This window comes from Mirounga leonina, unplaced genomic scaffold (genome assembly GCF_011800145.1).
Source record: "Mirounga leonina isolate KUSES-001 unplaced genomic scaffold, KU_Mleo_1.0 Mir_173, whole genome shotgun sequence".
NCBI classification, from domain to species: domain Eukaryota; kingdom Metazoa; phylum Chordata; class Mammalia; order Carnivora; family Phocidae; genus Mirounga; species Mirounga leonina.
In genome coordinates this window covers 79,328,229-79,346,156 of record NW_023270447.1, presented here as the reverse complement: position 1 = coordinate 79,346,156, position 17,928 = coordinate 79,328,229, and the positions used below count along the sequence as shown (strand labels likewise).

Here is a 17,928-nt window from a genome sequence, read left to right as displayed (position 1 = left end):
ACACCCTTCCCCCAGATGACAAAGTCGGTGGGATTACTTTCGGAACTGTTGAACCCATGACATTCCCAGGTGCTTAGAGAAGAAACTGCAGAGGATAAAAAGTGATTCTAAATCCTGAAATGAATCCCTGATTAGAAGGGGGTACTGATCATCGGGGGTCAGAAAGGGCCCTACTATGGGCAAAGTGGGAGGTGGAAGAAAGGTGGAGGAAAGCCATTTAAGAAAGGTCAATGAACAAAAAGCAGAAGTAGGTAGGGTTAGGCCAACATTCCCTTCTTTTAAGAACTTTGTCCAGAAGCCTGTCACCTGAGACTTAAGACCGATGGCGACACTATTCACTTTTAACTGGCCGACAGGTGCCTGGTTTTGTTGTTTATTAAAAGAAGAGGTTATCCAAGGGAAAGACACCTCCCAGGAAAGAAAAGAGTCTGCTTTTACTCACCCTTTGGTGGGAGTGGTCCCGGGTTTCAGCACTAAAACGAAGCAAGAAATCGAGGTTTTTGTCTCATGGAGTCGAAGAATGAATCTTGCAGACGAAGGAGAGTGAGCAGAACCATAGAATTTTATGAAGCAAAGGTACATAAAAAGCTCTCAGGAGTGGGAGGGGTCCTGACCCCATCGCCAACCTGGGCCTCCACCAACAGTCTTTTATTTAAAGGCCATTCTCTCTCAAGGTGGCGGGGCCGCGGCCGGGGAGGGTCCCTGACCAGGGAGCTTGTGGTCTTAACAGTCCTGTGACCTCTTGGTTCCAGTAAGGACTGGTGATAACATCTTTAATGGCTCACTTCTTCTTTGGGGTCTGGTCATTCTTTGTGGTCACAATGTGACTGCCAGAAAAAGCCCCCACCTCGGATGCACGCCCAGGGCAGGGTGGTCTGGTTTGTTCCCCTTATCTCTGGTTTCTTTGGCCTCAGCATTTCTGGGATTTTTGGTGAACCTGATCATGAAGCCCCCTACCTATCCCTCCCTACCTAACCTCCCTGTCCCCTACTCATCCTCATCAGTAAAACATGGGCAGTAATCTTGCCTGCATCTACCTCGTGGTGAGGATAACATGAAATAATTCAAATCATGTGTTTAGCACAGGGCTTGGCGCATGGGAAGAGCTTAATAAGAGTTAGCTGTGATTATGAGTAAACTATTCATTCAATGAAGAAGTGAGATAATGGTATCTGAGCTCTAACACGGGGAGCTGTGGATGGTCCTCCTGCACAGAGGAAAGGCCTGGGGGTGGGGGGAAGGGCTTTGGGCCCTGACAATCTCCACCACCACTCAAAACACCTTTCTTAGATATTCCTATTCTTTGAGCTGGGCAATTAACCTTTCTTAATTTTATGTAGAGTGGAGATTAAAGCATGTTTAGGAAATGTTGTTAATATTATAGCTCTAAAACTTAGCTTTGTACGTTTCCACGCCCACTCCAAGCCCCTTCCATCAGAAATTCTAGAACTACGGCATTCAGCTGGCTGTGCAAGAAGGGGCACTGTCCCCACTTGTGGCCAAGTGCAGGTAAAGAGGTTTGAAGGGGCCGAGGTCATCCAAGTTCTCCTGGTGCTATGGAGCCAAGGAGCCCAGCCCCAGTCCCAGGTAGGGCTGGGCTTAGCTGATGTGAGTCAAGACAGGGCAGGGGACAGAAACAGCACTGCCTATGGAGGTCTCCGACAGGCCTGCTAGGCCAGCAGGACCTGTATCCCTTTTCCCTTTGCAATTATACTTGGCTCCCAAAAGCTTTGGAATTATTTCCATGTGGAATGGCTGCACATGGTCCCCAGACATCCTCTGTTTTCTTTCCTGGAACCTCAGGAGAGGGGTCTTCGGAGTCACTGGGTAGTGCAGGGATAGAGAAGCCAAGGGAATATTAGGGCTGGTTCTCTCTGCCGTATAAGTACCGCGCACTAACCGATTGTGCCACTGGAGTTCCTGGTTCTCTCTGCCAATCCTGCTTCAGATCCAGGAAACTGCTCTCGACGCCAAGTGTGTAGAACCAGAAGAAAATTGCACCAGCAGGCGGGAAGGAACCAGATGCTTCTCTGAGGGCTGGATGTGTAGAAAGGGGGTGGGGAGAATCTGAAGGGAAGAAGGCAGGGGAGGGGAGAGGAAAATGAGGCAGACTTTGCCCAGCTGGGTGTTTATCTGTATCTCTATGTGGCGAGAGCTCCAGGCTAAAGGGCACAAAGATGCTGGGCTGCATCTGTTTTGCCCGAGATGTCAGCATGCAGGATATGGACATGCTACCTCATTGTCTCCCCCTCCTCCACCTTGCCCCCTTCCCCTGCCCCACCCTCCATCTAAGCCCTCAGAGAAGCTGCTGATTCACTCCCGCTTGCTGAGGGTCTGCAGACATTTGGTTGCCTCTGGACACTCTATCTGGTGTTCTGCCTTTCTTATGCGATCTTGGCTAAGTCGCTTAACGACAATAATCCAGTCTGCATGAAGTCACAAAGAGTGCTCCTGTCGTGATGTCACAGGATCCTCTAACCATGCTCACTGTACACACATTATCTCATTCGATCCTCATGTAAACTCTGCAAGATACTCTTAGTGCACCCACTTTACAGACGAGGAACCTGAGGCTGCAGAGACAGGGGGTTATTCATTTCCTAAGGTCACATGGCTAATAAATGGAAGAACTGGAATTCCAACTAGGGTCTACCAAACTTCAAAGTTCAAGCTCTTCTATAATCCAAAGAAGTAGAACAGAGATGGTCACTATCGTCACTGTGGCGATGAGGAAACTAGCTCACAGAGATCAAAGAACTGGCCAGTGGTTGTACATGTGGAAAGTGGTGCTGCCAATAAGCAAACCCATTTCTTTGGCCACCAGCCCAATATTTATTTTGCCAACAAAAAAATAAGGAAGCCTGAGTAGACCACCTCAGAGTTTCCCTCCAGCTGAGATACATTTAAATTCTGGGCTAAGGTGCGCCTGGGTGGCTCAGTCGTTAAGCGTCTACCTTCAGCTCAGGTCATGATCCCAGGGTCCTGGGATTGAGCTCCACATAGGGCTCCCTGCTCAGCGGGTAGCCTGCTTCTCCCTCTCCCACTCCCCCTGCTTGTGTTCCCTCTCTCGCTGTGTCTCTGTCAAATAAATAAATAGCATCTTTAATTAATTAATTAATTAATTAATTCTGGGTTAAGACAGGAGTCAGAAGGAGATGGGTGAAAATAAAGAAGCAACTTGGTCTTATCGCTTTGTCTCACACTCTCTGCCTCAGGAAGCCAGAGTGGCTTCCCCAGCTCTGCCCTTTCAGCCTCATCACAACCCCCAGTGAAGGAGAGAGACATTCAACAAACTGAGGGGCATTTCAACCCTTGGAGCTTGGACTCCCCAGACCTCACCCTGACCCCCGCCCCCAGCATCCCCTTCCCTGAGGAGGGTGTGTCCACAGTCGCCCCTTACACAGGCGCATCCATGCCCTGACCACTCACCCTTCAGTGTGTCCCCAGGGGAGAGGGTGAGCACACGTGGGCACAGTGGCATCCTTCCACACTGGGCCCCACACCACCCTCTAAACGCAGCCTGCGGGGCGGGGCGGGGCGGGGGAGGGGGGGCGGGAGACCGGTCTCCCGGCCCCGCCCAGCGCCCCGCAGGGACACGCCCCAGGGGAGGTGCTAAGGTGGCCCGGGCCGGGCTGGGCTCCCGCGGGCAGGGCTCCCGCGGGCAGGGAGCTGGTGTCTGCGCGTCCGCCGCCCCGGGGGACCGACATGGCCCACGAGCGTCCCGCCAGCGCCCTGGAGCCCGAGCTCGTGCAGCGGTTGTTGCTCTCCTGCCGGGAGGCCAAGAAGTCCGCCTACTGCCCCTACAGTCACTTCCGCGTGGGGGCCGCGATCCTCACTCGGGACGGGAGGATCTTCTCCGGTAAGGGCGCCCCGTCCCCCTCGGCCGCAGCCCCCCGGCGGGAGGTCGCAGGAGGACGGGCGGGAGCCGGCAGAGCAGAGGGCAGCTCTGGCCGCTCGTGGCTGGGCCACCCCCCTAACGCTGGCACACACACCCCCCCCGCCCCCGCCCTGCCTGCTGTCCCGGACCGTGGGGATGCAGGTGCTGCTCAGATGCGGCGACTTTTTAATTCTTAGAGGACTGGGAAGCCAGAGGTGGGGAGGCCATAACTCAAAGCTGGGAGGGACACGGCTGATACTTTGTGAGCGCCCCTCCGCGTGGCCCCCTGCGAAGGCTTCCACAGGTTTCATTAGCAAGTCCTCACCTCTCACCCACTCACCTCCTTGTTAGGCCCATTTTTAATAAAGAAACTGAGGCCCAGAGAGGTGACACGGGTTGCTCAAGGTCACACGGGGCGCTGGTGGTGGAACCCAGGGCTGGGGCCCCCAAACCCTGCATTCTTCCGATCACCTACTGGGCGAGGAAAGAAATTGAGGGACCCACGGCCAACAGCCGGTGACTTGTTAGCGGATTCCAACCTTGCAGAGGATCCTGGAGGAAAGAAGCTGAGAGAAGTTTGGGTGATCAGCAGTGAGTGCTGGCCTGGGGAGGGTGGGAACAGGACGGTGGGAACTGGAGTCAGCACTAATCTGTTCCTAAGCTCCTTTTCTTTGGTTTGTTGGTTTTCTAGAAAAGCTCACTTGAACAAAAGTTCAGACTTGTTTTTGCTAAGCTAAGAAGCATTCTCATTCAAAACAGTGGGGAACTTGGTGAGGAAGTGGCAGGGAAGCCACATGCCCCTCCCCACCACTGGGAGGGCAGATAAGAATTGGCACAGGGGGACAGATGGGGACACCCAGCCCTCCCGCCCAGAATCCACCTCTACTTGGCAGTGGTAGCTATTTAAAGAGACGGAGGTTCACACTGGACATCTAATTGGTGACCTCCAGTAGCCTGAGGCCAGTGGTGAGCCACTCGCCCCCACCTCTGCTCAGCTGTGAGTCTGGCTGGGGATCCTCCCCTTGTATGGTGCCCCTGGGCTCTCCTTGCTGATCATGTTACCTCTTGTCTTGGAGGTTCTGTCCCGTTTCACGAGTCGCCTGGGTCTTAAACCCCTTTCAGCAGAAGGAACCTTGAGTGAGTGCTAGTTTGTGGAAGGATAGTGAAGAATGTTATCCACTAACCCTTATAACCCCTCAAGGCAGTTTGATATCACAGGGAAGGAAACTGAGGCTCACAGAAGCTAAATGCCCAAGATCACAGAGCTGAGATTCGGACCCAGAGTTCCCCTGACTCCAAGTCGGCTACTCTGTAGGTAATCAAGACTCTTTGTGTCTTGTGGGAATTCAGGCCTGGCCTGGTGGCTCAGATGACTATTAAACATTAACCACCGCCACGAACAACATTGCAGCCCACACTGTCCCGGGGCTCCAGGGGCTTGAATGTTGAATCAGCCATTGGCTCTTTCCAGTGCCTCCTTGCATGGATTCATTCATTCAACAAATATTTGCTGAGCACCATGACGTCCTAGGTAAAGTGCCAAGTACCAGAGATATCACAGCACAAATGACAGTCTCTGCCCCCAACAGAGGTCCCTCCTCTTACACAGGTCATGGTTTGAAAGGGAAGCCTCAACCAAGGGCTGTAGGTGTGAATGAATGAGGTGAGCAGGAGTGTGGCCCATTTAAATTGCGGGGAAGAACCTGGTTGTGCAGTGGGGATTTAGGGAGGCCCTCTGGGTTGGGGTGAAGGCTCTGGACTTAGAGTCTCCTGGGTTTGAATCCTGGTGCTGCTGTTCTACCAGTCGTGTGACCCTGGCCATGACCCTTCACCCTAATGTGTCTTACACGTTTGTACACTGAGGATCGTGCACCCACCTTTCTGAATGGCTGTGAATAGAGCTGATTTGCCCAGCCCGACATGGCACCAGGGTCCTTCAGGATGGTTGGTGCCTGTGCTGATCAGCCGTGGAATGTGAGCTCATGCCTATAAAATGAGTGGCACCGTTTCTGCCCACAGGAAGGATGCCATAAATGGTGGGAGCTTCTCTTTCTACTATTCATGGTTTTATTATATTATTACTATTTGGAGGCAGATTGTGGAGGACTTGTGAAGGCCACGCATTGACATTGAGATTTGATGAGGTAGAAAGGCAGGGAACCAGGAACGTTATTAAAAAGAAGAGTAACATGAAAATCGAATTCAAGGGCAATTAGTCTGACAGGTACTCAGGGAGTTCCAAGACAGAGGAAAGAGTGTCAGGGGGATGATGTCTGTCTTGTTTGCCGACCCGTCCACAGGGCCGGCACATTACCCAGCCTGTAATACGTCCTCAGTTAGTTTGTTGAATGCATGAACGAGTGACTTGGACTAGGACAGTGGCAGGTGGAACAGTGAGGAAGGAAAGACCTGAGAGAAACTGTATGGGACAAGTGGACTGGGCTTGGGGTGAGCAGTACTGGAATGAAGGAAAGGAATATGGTTCTAGATCTTCAGCCAGGGGAATGAGGAGGCACTGGTCAAGGTGGGGAGCTGAAGGCAGAGCTGGATGGTGCTGAGGACATCATGGGCAGGGACCAATAGCCACAGTGGATTGATCATTCGCTAAGCACTTGGTATGGAAGATCTCTTGTAATCTCACAGCCCCCACATGAAGGGAGACAGTGAGTGTCACATGCATTGGTCAGAGCACTTTCAGTTGTAAATGACAGAAACCAATCAAAACCATAATGGGCAAGGGTAGATCTTAACCCAGGGACAGCTGGATCCAGGAACTCAGATGTCACCATGCCCTTTATCCTTCTGGGTGTGTGTTTCTTTCTCTTATCCTGTAGATGGGCTTTCTCCAGGTATCAGGGAACACGAGTGCAGGCAGCCTCTGGTTCGCATTCTTACAGCCTCAAAAGCAGAGAGGCAAGAACTCCTCTACTAGCTAAAGATGGAAAAATTCTGGGGAAGGACCCTGATTGGTCCATCTCCAATCACATGCACATCTGAGCCAATCACTGTTGTCACGATAGAGTAGTGTGATTGGTCCAGCGGAGTCACACGCATTGTTCCCAGGGTGGGGTGGGGGGGGTCTGTTACCACAAGAAGGAGTGTGGAGGTGCCACTGCAAAAGCCAAACATACACTCTACAAATGAGGTAACTGAGGCCATGCTTTTTCTACTACCCCTCGCCGCAGGGTGCACGTGCAGAGGGGGACAGGGAGAGTGTCCTGGGAGAGGGGGACGAATGGAGGGCATTTACCAGAATCCCTGGATCTCCTGTAGATGGGAAGGGAGGACAGAGGGTAGTAAGGCAGGGCTGGGGGAGGAGGGGACCTAGAACAGTCAGAGGAAAGCTGACGGCATCATGGGGTGAATTAGAGACGATTAGGAGGCAGAGAGGGCGCAGCTGAATTTAGACACTGTGAGTTTGTAGTTTGGTGCGAGACAGGTCTGCTCAGTTCTGTGACTTTCTCCAGCTGCACCAAAGACCAGCCTCTGTGGAGTTTCCCTCCTTAGGGGCAGCAGGTGCCCCATTCAGTTCAAAAGTAAGTCTGACAGCCTCGCTGTCACAGTCTTGTAATACTGATCATATCCCCTTGACCCTGGCCAGGGTCTTGTGTCCCTCGAGGATGGGCCACCAGATGGTGATTCATCCGGACCGTTACCTTCTGTGATTGCTGCTGGAGAGCTGTGGAGGAGAGGGGGAGTCCACCGGGAAGAAAGTGCTGCAGAGGGAGAGGAGGTGGGGACACAGAAGAGAAGGGGCAGCAGGGGGGTTTGGCAGGGGTAGTGGGGTAGCCCAGGGCAGCCAGGGTTTGTGCAATGCCAGATGGGAGGTGGTGGAGGAGAGTCATGGAGACCACTCTTCGCTGGCACCACCCAAGGGATGGTCAAATTTGTCCTTGGGTCAGTGGTCTATCTGCCTCACCCCCTCTCCCTAGAGGGACTTCAGCGCTCTATATGCTCCTTCACTATTTAGGGGGAAAGCCACTTTACTGGATCAGCTGTAATGAATTCTGGGAGGAACAAACCGCATTTCTAAAAAGACACTTAAAGATGTCCTGGTTAATCGCTGAATCCAGTTTGTCTTGGCTTTGACCTTTAAATCTGATCCTTCATTGTCTTCCCTCAGACCAGCCCCTGGCCTCCGATTCCCTCTCTGGGCTCCCCTTCTCCTCCAGGACCACTCTCCAAGCCACCAACCCCCCTCCCCAAAGCACCTCCAGGTGAGTCAAAGCAGGCAGCTCTAACTGGCTTCCTGTCCTTACAGCCTTCCTTACACCCACCGCACCCTGTCCTCCCACCCCCAGGCTCATCCACTAGGCCTCTCCACTGTCACTCAAAAGCAGCTGCTTACAAAGATGAGCTTCACTAAAACCCCTGGACGCTGTAGTTGAGTTCGAATATAATTCATATGTGTCACGGTGTGTTGCGTGTGCAGTGGGTAGGGAGGTAGGAACACGGAAAGAGTGTAGTATTTCTTCAAGCACATGACCATGACATTTCTTTGGTTCAATGATTCTCTTTTTTTTTTTTTTAAGATTTTATTTATTTATTTGACAGAGACACAGTGAGAGAGGGAACACAAGCAAGGGGAGCAGCAGAGGGAGGGGGAGAACAGGCTTCCCACGGAGCAGGGAGCCCGATGTAGGGCTCGATCCCAGGACCCTGGGATCATGACCTGAGCCAAAGGCAGCCTAACCATCTGAGCCACCCAGGTGCCCCCAGGTTCAGTGATTCTCAAATATGGTCCCAGACCTGTGGCCTCGGCACCTCCTAAGAACTTGCAAGAAATGCGAATTCTTGGGGTCTGACCCAGGCCTACTGAAGTAGAAACTCCAGGAGTACGGCTCGGAAATCCCTTTTAAGAAGCCATCCAGGGGCGCCTGGGTGGCTCAATCGTTAAGCGTCTGCCTTCGGCTCAGGTCATGATCCCAGGGTCCTGGAATTGAGCCCCACATTGGCTCCCTGCTCAGCGGGAAGTCTGCTTCTCCCTCTCCCACTCCGCCTGCTTGTGTTCCCTCTCTCTCTGTGTCTCTCTCTGTCAAATAAATAAATAAAATCTTTAAAAAAAAAAAAAAAAGAAGCTGTCGAGAAGATGTTGACGCCCACAGGGTGAGTGAGAAGGACCGCTCTAACTGTACTAAGATCCCTCAGGACAGAGTAGGCCCAGTGCTTTCGAGCATTGCCCTTTTCTCTGGGCAGCCAGGCCCCCATCACCTCCTTGTGAACTTCCTTCCTTGCTGATAGCTTGATAACCTCTGACCCTCGCCCTGCCGTAAGCACCAAACCACCTCTAAAACATGTCCTCACTGAAATGCCATAGAGAAAAAGGACAGTCCTTTGTCCCTGACAGGTCAGGATGTGAGTCCAGGCTCCCTGCCAGCAGCCTCAGCTTTTATCTTCTCTAAAATGGGGTCATATTAGTCTCTGCCCTACCGACTTGTTAAAGGGGTCAACAACATAATACAGATGGAGTGCCAGGCAGGTAAAAGAAGAACAATGAAAGAAAAGGATAAAAGAAAGCCGTTAGTAATATCTTACAGTTCTGGATCCCTAATTTGATACCATGCCAGCCCATGCATGCGTGTGTGTGTGTGTGTGTGTGTGTGTTTCAGAGCAAGCTAAGGCAACACGGGGGGGCATGGGGTTGGTTTGCCTGGATGGATGACGGCCTGTTTTCTGAGCTGAAGGAAGCAAAACAAAATTTTCTGGACTTTGAGGATCACAGTACGTGGCTAAGGGCTTTCTTCCTCTTTTTTTTTTCTCTTTTTTAATAAAACTAGGAAATTCCACTGGAACTTGCTAGAGGCCTCCAGTGAAGTTATTCCTTTGTATCTCAGAGATCTAGCACCGAAGTGGGAAATTCTGCTCATTGGATAAAAAGTAACTGAGAGCCTGGCTGGCCTTGTTGTTCCAGGCCCCGGGGCGTCCTGCAGCAGAGTCCCTGCCCTCAGGAAGTTACCCTGTGACGGAGGAATGAGACAATAAAGACATTTCTTCAGGAAAGTGTTCAGCGTGGTGACGAAAATTAAAGCAGGATAAATGGGGAGGCAAAAGTTGAGCTAGGGTGACCATGGCAGGCTTCTCTGAGGAGGGAGCATCTGAGCAGAGACAGGAGTAGGGTGAACCATATGCACACAGGGGAAAAGAGTTGCAGGCAATGGGAACAGCCAGTGCAAAGGCCATATGGCAGGAGGGTGCTTGGCATCCTGGGAGAACAGCTGAAAAGCCAGTGGGCCTGAAGAGCCAAAGGAGATGAAGCCCAGGAGATAGGCAGGTTGGGACCACTTCAAAGTGTCTGAAGGACAGAATCGGGGCCACTGTCACACCTTGTTTAGAAGGAGTAGGTGCTCAGTCACACAGTCCTACCACCACCAAAACCTTGTTTTTGTTATTTTTTTTAATTTTATTTAAATTTAATTAATTAACATACAGTGTATTTTTAGTTTCAGCGGTAGAGTTCAGTGATTCATTAGTTGCACAGAATACCCAGAGCTCATTGCATCACGTGCCCTCCTTCATGCCCATCCCCCAGTTACTCCATCCGGCACCCACCACCCCTCCAGCCACCCTCCGTGTGTCCCCTAGATTTAAGAGTCTCTTACGGTTTGTCTCTCCCGGATTTCATCTTATTTTATTCCCACCGCCCAAACCTTGACTTTTGTGCAATTGATAACAGCAGCTGGCCACTGCTGAGGACTAGCTCCGTGCGGGGCTGTGTGCTAATCGGTCCACGTGCGAGATCTCGACTCACTGTCACCAGAGTCCTCTGAGGGAGGTGCTGCGGCTTTCACTTTATAAAGGATGAGACTGAGGCTTGAGGAGGTTTTAGTCTTTTTCCCAAATTCTTAGAGCCAGTAGGGCAAAGGGTCGCAGGGCAGAACAGAACCTTGGGGCTCTTTCTGCAAAGCCCCATTTGAGCAGTGGGCTCTGAGAGTGGGCTCTCTTCTAAAACAATCTCTCTTCCTTAACTGGCCCTTTGAAATTTTTAGACACAGTTAAGGAAGACTTCTCTATATGAGGCCATTCTGAACTTCAAATGCAGACACAGGCAATCGTCCTGAGGGAGGAGCCTTCTGCAAAACCCAAGATTTATGTGAATCACCTTTAACAGGGAGAGGGCCCCTGAGTCAGGGATGAGGCAGGGCTGGGGTGGTTGCCAGACAGGGAACGAAGTGGGGGGAATAAAGTGAGCAAGGATCTTACTCTGGGAGAGGCAAAAGTCAAATGCAGCCAGGCCAAAGTCAGCAAAGGTGGGCAGGGCAGGCAAGGACATGTTTAGAGGAAGTCATTTCGGGCGGGCACCAGGAACTTGGCCGGGGAGACTAGGTGGGGAGCAAGAGAGCCGTATTCATTCATTCATTTAACTTTCACTGACCCCGAGAGAGGCCCAGTTACCTGTTTCTAGTGACTCACATGTGAATGTGAACAAATGCTTGACCAAAGTCAAAAACGCTTGGTGTTCAATAAATGTCAACCATTACTTTCAGGGCTGCAACTCCACTGGTCGCTCCTTGTCCCATATCCCATATCCCAACTGTACTGACTTCTGTGTGGTTGTAAATGATAAATATGCATGCAAACTATTTTAGACAAAAGGAGGGTGTATTGGCTCCTAAAACTGTGGGAAGAGATGGTGTGTAGCTGGGCCTCAGGGGCACTGCGTGAGGCCAGACTCTTTTTTCTGGCCATCTCTCACATCATCTCCCATCCGTTCTTCTGAGTGTCCATTTCCCCTAACGGTCTCCTCTATAACGAATGGAAACCAGGCCAGCAACCGGGCCCAACCCCACACTCTCAGTCTCCTACAGGAACTGAAGTTCCTGCATAGAGAACTCTGGCTGGCTCAGTGTGGGTAAGGTGCCTGGCTCTGATGGGCCCAGTGAGTTAGGTGCTCAACTCTGATCGGCCCAGTGTGGGTCAGGCACTTATCCTTAGACCAATAAAAAGGTCATGTGAGACAAGATGGCAGCTCCCATTTGAATAGCGTGGGGGGTGGTTGTTGCAGGCCGTCTGTGACATCCATTCCTCTCCATCTGTTGGACATGAATGCCTGTGATCTTGAGAACCATGATGATAATTAATGGATCAAATGATTAACTGAAGCCATCCTAATGCGTCCATGTAAATAATGCACTGACAGAAAATTCTGTGGGGAAAATACATGAGGAAAAAATGACCAATTTCCAAATTTGACTACAGTAGGAACCAAATCCTGCATAATTACGTTAAAAAAAGGTGGGGGGAGTGCCATAGGTAAGGAACAGTCTCAGGTGATGAGACAAATAGAAACATAGTGACTCGAGCAAGATGGCTGCTTGCTTCTCTCATCTGACAGACCAGGGATGGGCTGGAGTCCTGGGCATATGGACTGTTCTGCTCTGCTGTGTTCTATAAGGCTGTTCAGGAGATCAGATTCCTTCTGTCTTGATGTCCTGCCATCCCTAGAGTGGTGTCTACATCCACGTGTTCAAAACCAGCACACGTCATCACATCCATGTTCCAGCCCCTGGGAAAGAGAAAGATGAAGTGGGGAGCAAGCAATGGCCCCATAAAAATGTCATCTGGAGGGGCGCCTGGGTGGCTCAGTTGGTTAAGCAACTGCCTTCGGCTCAGGTCATGGTCCTGGAGTCCTGGGATTGAGTCCCACATTGGGCTCCCAGCTCGGCAGGGAGCCTGCTTCTCCCTCTGACCCTCTCCCCTCTCACGCTGTTTCTCTCTCTCTCTAATAAATAAATAAAATAAAATCTTTAAAAAAAAAATGTCATCTGGAACTTGTACCCATCACTTCCACTCGTATCTTATTGGTTAAAACTACAAGACTACAGGAAGCTTCCAGGGAGGCTGGGAAATGTGGTCTCTTGCTTGGGTAGTCACATGCCCCGCTCAATTCCAGTGGCTTCTGTTGGGACAGTGAACCCTGGGAACAGTTAGTCTTTGCCACAGGACCCCCTGTGGCCTGTAAGGATCTGTGTACACCCTTCTTTCCACACATAGGGCCCACTTTCCGCCTTCTTAAGAGAGGCAACCCAAAGTCCCACCCAATCACTGCATCCAGCTCTGAGAGTGGGATATCGGGGCTGTTCAGTCTCCTTCCTGAGGTGCGGATGTGATCCTGCTGGCCTAGTGGCCCAGAGTCTAAAAAGTAATCACCCACACCCCAGTTCTCACTCACTCCCACAATATTCAGTGTGGAGTAGGAGCAGGAAAGAGTAGGAAAGAATAACCATCATCAAATCTCCCGATAGGGGGCGCCTGGGTGGCTCAGTTGGTTAAGCGACTGCCTTCGGCTCAGGTCATGATCCTGGAGTCCCGGGATCGAGTCCCGCATCAGGCTCCCTGCTCAGCAGGGAGTCTGCTTCTCCCTCTGACCCTCCTCCCTCTCCTGCTCTCTGTCTCTCATTCTCTCTCTCTCAAATAAATAAATAAAATCTTTAAAAAAAAAAAAAAAATCTCCCAATAGGAAAAGGGAAGAACAGGGAACACACAGCGGCCACCAATCCGTGCAGTTATCCATCCTGCAGGGCAAGAACTGTGAAGACTCCTTGGGACACACACTATCTTCTCTTTCTGCTCTGCGGGTAACCCCCTGTCCACTCTCTACAGGGGCCCCAGGCTTTGCCCTCTGGGAGCTTCTTCCTTGACTATCCTAACCTCAGCCACACTTCTGAAGTGGGTTTTGGGGAGAATGCCCCTCCTTGGGGGCACATAGCTCTCTCAGCTCACTTCTGACGGTGGGGTTTTGGGGATCCAAGGGTTTCTTTCGGGATTAAACAATCACAGGATTTTACAGACCAGACTTTTGGCTTCTCTGGCTAGCCAATTCTATGAAAAACTTAGAAATCTTCTGGTTTATTTGCTTTATATGCTTTGTCATAGTTCTTAAGCCTGCCAACTCCCCTCCTTTAGCAACTGGCTTCCCTGCCTGGCCCATCCCTGCTGCGTCATTTTGATGGTGGCCACCTTGAGGCCCCAAAACAGTAGACTGAGTGAGAAGGTATCACCCTTCATCAGATCTTCCCCTTGGGGCTGATTCCCATTGCCAGGTCAAAAATCCTAATGGTAGGTAGCACAATCTGCTTCCCAGGTGGTGGTGGTGGTTTTTTTTTTTTTAAGATTTTATTCATTTATTTGACACACAGAGAGAGAAGGAGAGAGCAAGCCCAAGCACAGGGAGTGGCAGGCAGGGCAGAAGCAGGCTCCCTGCTGAGCAAGGAGCCCCAAGCGGGGCTTGATCCCAGGACCCCGGGATCATGACCTGAGCCGAAGGCAGACGCTTAACCAACTGAGCCACCCAGGGGCCCCTCTGCTTCCCAGGTTATTGCAGGATGGAGCTTTACCAAATAATCTGCCACAGAGTAACAAGGGCCATCAGCTTTCCACAGAGCCATGTCTGTGTTTTCCCACTGACGTTGCCCAACTGCTAAGCCAAGGCCATGTATTTTATTTTATTATTATTTTTTAAGATTTTATTTATTTATTTGTCAGATAGCAAGAGAGAGAAAGCACAAGCAGGGGGAGTGTCAGGTAGAGGGAGAAGTAGGCAGAGGGAGAAGCAAGCTCCTGCTAAGCAAGGAGCCCGATGCGGGACTCGATCCCAGGACCCTGGGATCATGACCTGAGCCGAAGGCAGACACTTAACTGACTGAGCCACCCAGGTGTCCCAAGGCCATGTATTTTCGATGTTTTTTTGTCAAAGCTGCATTTCACTCTCAGTACCAGTTTCTCTATTAGTCAGGTCTAGGTTAAGCTGCTGTAACAAAAATCCCCAAACACAATGACTCCAACATGACAGAATTCTCTTTTATTCTCACATAACAACTCAGAGTAGGCAGTTATGCCAGGGCAAATAGGCGACTCGACTCCGCTGCATGAGTTGGACCAGGGTCCCAAGTGCTTTCTATCTTGTTGCTTCTCCATCCCTATGACCATAAACTACACAGCCAGAGCTGCCCCACCTCATCCCAGCCTGTAGAGCGTAAAAGAAAGGGAGCAAAGGACAATCCATCTCTTTACCAAAAATGTGACCCAGAAGTTTCCCACCTCACTTTGGGCCACATCCCGCTGACCAAAACTTCTATGCTACAGGGGAATCTGGGAAATAGGGTCTCTAGCTGAGCGGCCATGTGAGCAGCCATATTGGAATAGGGGTCACTTGTATTAAAGGAAGAAGGAGAGGGGCGCCTGGGTGGCTCAGTCGGTTAAGGGTCTGCCTTCAGGTCATGATCTCCAGGTCCTGAGATTGAGCCCCACGTCGGGCCCCCTGCTCAGCGGGGAGTCTGCTGCTCCTTCTCCCTCTGCCCCCCCAATTGTGTGTGCTCGCTCTAACAAAAAAATTTTTTTTAAGGAAGCTCTCTCAAATAAATAAATAAAATCTTAAAAAAAAAAAGGGAGAAGATAAATCCTGGAGAACAATTGATATCTCTGCCTCAAGGAGAAAGGCAAGCTATGAAGAGTGACGCAGACCACATCCCAACAGTAAGGGGGAATCCCACCTTCTGTGGCGATTACCCCCCGAAAATGGAGTTTCTTAGCCAATCTGGCTGTGCCAGTGTTTTGTGTCCTGGGAACAGGCTTTGCCCATTGTCCCCCAGGGACGTTCCTGGGAGGGACACTGAGGACGACTCCCTGACGGTGGGCTATGCCACCCTATAGCAGCCCGCCTCTCATGGGAGGGCTGGGATTGCCTGAAGGCTTGTGCAATCACAGACACCTTTTGCAAAACTTGGGTGTTCTTGTTTGTTAGTTTGTTGGTTTTGACAGTTGTTTTGCAACACGACTCAGATAGAATTCAGTTGAACTCTGATAGTTGGTAAACACCACCGAAAATTTTGCCCAGGCCCAGTTGTTGAACCTTCTGTCTCTTAGATCCAGGCTAGGGGGCTCTGCTCATCCTCTTAAGCCTCGGCATCTCCCTTGGCCCCTTGGCCTTTGCTGGGGAGAGGGGGCTGGGTTCATCTGTTCTGCTCTGCTGCCCCTGCTCCCAGGCTGTGCTTCCAAGACGGAGGCATTGGGTGAGTGACAAGGGTGGGAGTTTTGGGAAGGGCCACAGCGGCAGTGGGTCATGGAGTCTCCCAGTGCTTCCTGTCAAATTGCCCTCTCTGAGTAACAGGGTTCTCCCTGCGCTGGAATGGGGCAAGCCCCTTCCTCAACACCTGCCACAGGATGTGGTTCTGCTGGAAATACCACTGGGTTCTCCTCTCTTCCCAGGGTGCAACGTAGAAAACATCTGCTACCCTCTGGGCGTCTGTGCGGAGCGGACCGCGATCCAGAAGGCCATCTCAGAAGGACACAGAGAGTTCAGGGCAATTGCTATCTCCAGGTAAGGGCTGGGGAAGGCAGGTTGCAGCTGTATTCATCCATCTGTTCAGCCAACACTCACCACACATGTTATTCATCTGTTCATTCATCTAACACATTTATTCTGTACTTCCTGTGTGCCAGGCACTGTCAGGCTTGGCTGAATGCTGAGGAAAAGAGACAAATCAGAAGTGGACTCTGCCCTCACTGAGCCCACAGAGCAGGTAAACAACCAAGGCACCTCTAACTCAGGGGCAGGTGTGGTTTTGGTTCTAACAACAGCACAAACTACAACAGGATGCCTATAAGATAACAACGGAAAGGCAGCATAGAAACCTAAAGCTGGGGGGACCTAAAAATCGCCTGGCATAGACTCCCTGGGCACTACCCCATTTTATAGATGAAGAAACTGAGGCCCAGAAAGGTTGAGCAACTTCCCTGGGAATTCATGGCAAAGCTTACCAACCTAGATCTCTGGAGTCTCACTCTGGGCTCATTCTATGACACCATGCTGTGCCAGGAAATCAAACACCCTTCCCCACTCTCATTGAGCTGCCTCTGGGATTCCTCACTGTGAGAGGTTGTGACTACACTTGGCATCGCCCACCTCTTAAGTGCAAAGAAGCCGGCTATAAAGACAAGCTGGTGGGGTGACAACCAGGTAAACCGTGGTTACGGTTCACACTAATCAGATTCCAGGCTGTGTCCTGGCTGAACAAAAGCATCCATCAACTCTCTTTACCTGCCCCAACATACATATCCAAGTTCCCACATGTGGACCCTCACAGGACACTCACTGAGTTCTTGTTGGGCCTGGACCCAGGCTCAGTGGCGTCGGGATTTGAGCACGTGAGTGGGCTATTTTACTAATTTGGACCCTGTTATATGTCCAATTTAATGGTGAACTGCTCTTGTGTGTACCTTTGCACTGTCTGAGAGAGAGTTCTCTTTTTATTATTTTTAAAGATTTTATTATTTATTTATAAGAGAGAGAGAGTGCAAGTTGGGGGAGGGACAGAGGAAGAGGGAGAGAGAATCTCAAGCAGACTTTCTGCTGAGCTTAAAGCCCCATGCGGGGCTCGATCTCATGACCCTGAGATCATGACCTGAGCCGAAGTCAAGATTCCAGGATGCTTAACCCACGCAGACCCTCAGGCACCCCTGAGAGAGAGTTTTCTTGGCAGATTAATGGTGCAGGGAGAATGCCACGGGAAACGTTTCATCTACGCATCGAGCTACTGCATGGCTGACAAAGCCTTGCTCTTTCAGGACCTCCGGGTGCCTGGGTTACGGATGGGGAGCGCACTGCCCCTCCCTCGTGGTGGTGCTGCAGGGCCTTGAGGGCAGAAATACTGGCAGCAGTAATGTGGGGGCCTGACCTAGCGCGACTCCCTGCAAGGGCTGGGTGATAGAAGCATGTTTTTAAAGATCCTAAACTTCGCTTCAGTCTGGTCCCGAAGTGGACCAGGTTATTGAGGGCTATTTTCCTGAGCGACTGGAGCCAAGGGGCGCTAACGGAGAAGGGCCCAGCTTCCCAGAGCCCTCCCTTGTCACGAGGGTCTGTCCTGGCTCCCCTTCGGCTTCGGGAGGAATAAATGAGGCCATGCTGAGAACATTTTGTGCAGATGAGCAGAGCCCAGGATGTGGATTACACTTAATTTAAAAGTGGGGCAGGGGGAAATAAATCAAATACAAAGCCGATCCAAGAAAATAATATTCTGGGTGAAAAAGAGGCCAAAGTCAACAAAAAGATAATG

General features: G+C 51.1%; 1 protein-coding gene across 4 annotated transcripts in view; it reads left to right on the top strand.

The window, feature by feature from the left end:
- Positions 1-3,617: 3,617 nt before the first annotated feature.
- The window catches only part of CDA (cytidine deaminase), a 22,010-nt gene continuing 7,699 nt past the window's right edge, over positions 3,618-17,928 (top strand). Inside the window, exons 1-4 of one of the 4 annotated variants that reach the window (XR_004681777.1) lie at positions 3,618-3,859; positions 8,001-8,094; positions 16,082-16,193; positions 16,316-16,395. Coding sequence is in view for 2 of the 4 variants with exons in the window: in XM_035019609.1 (XP_034875500.1) it covers positions 3,706-3,859; positions 8,001-8,094; positions 12,210-12,399 (438 nt within the window). In the remaining 2 variants the exon portion in view is untranslated. Of the gene's footprint in view, positions 3,860-8,000; positions 8,095-12,209; positions 12,443-16,081; positions 16,194-16,315; positions 16,396-17,928 lie in introns of those variants that run through there. The other 3 variants (XR_004681778.1, XM_035019609.1, XM_035019608.1) reach the window with 3 other exon arrangements.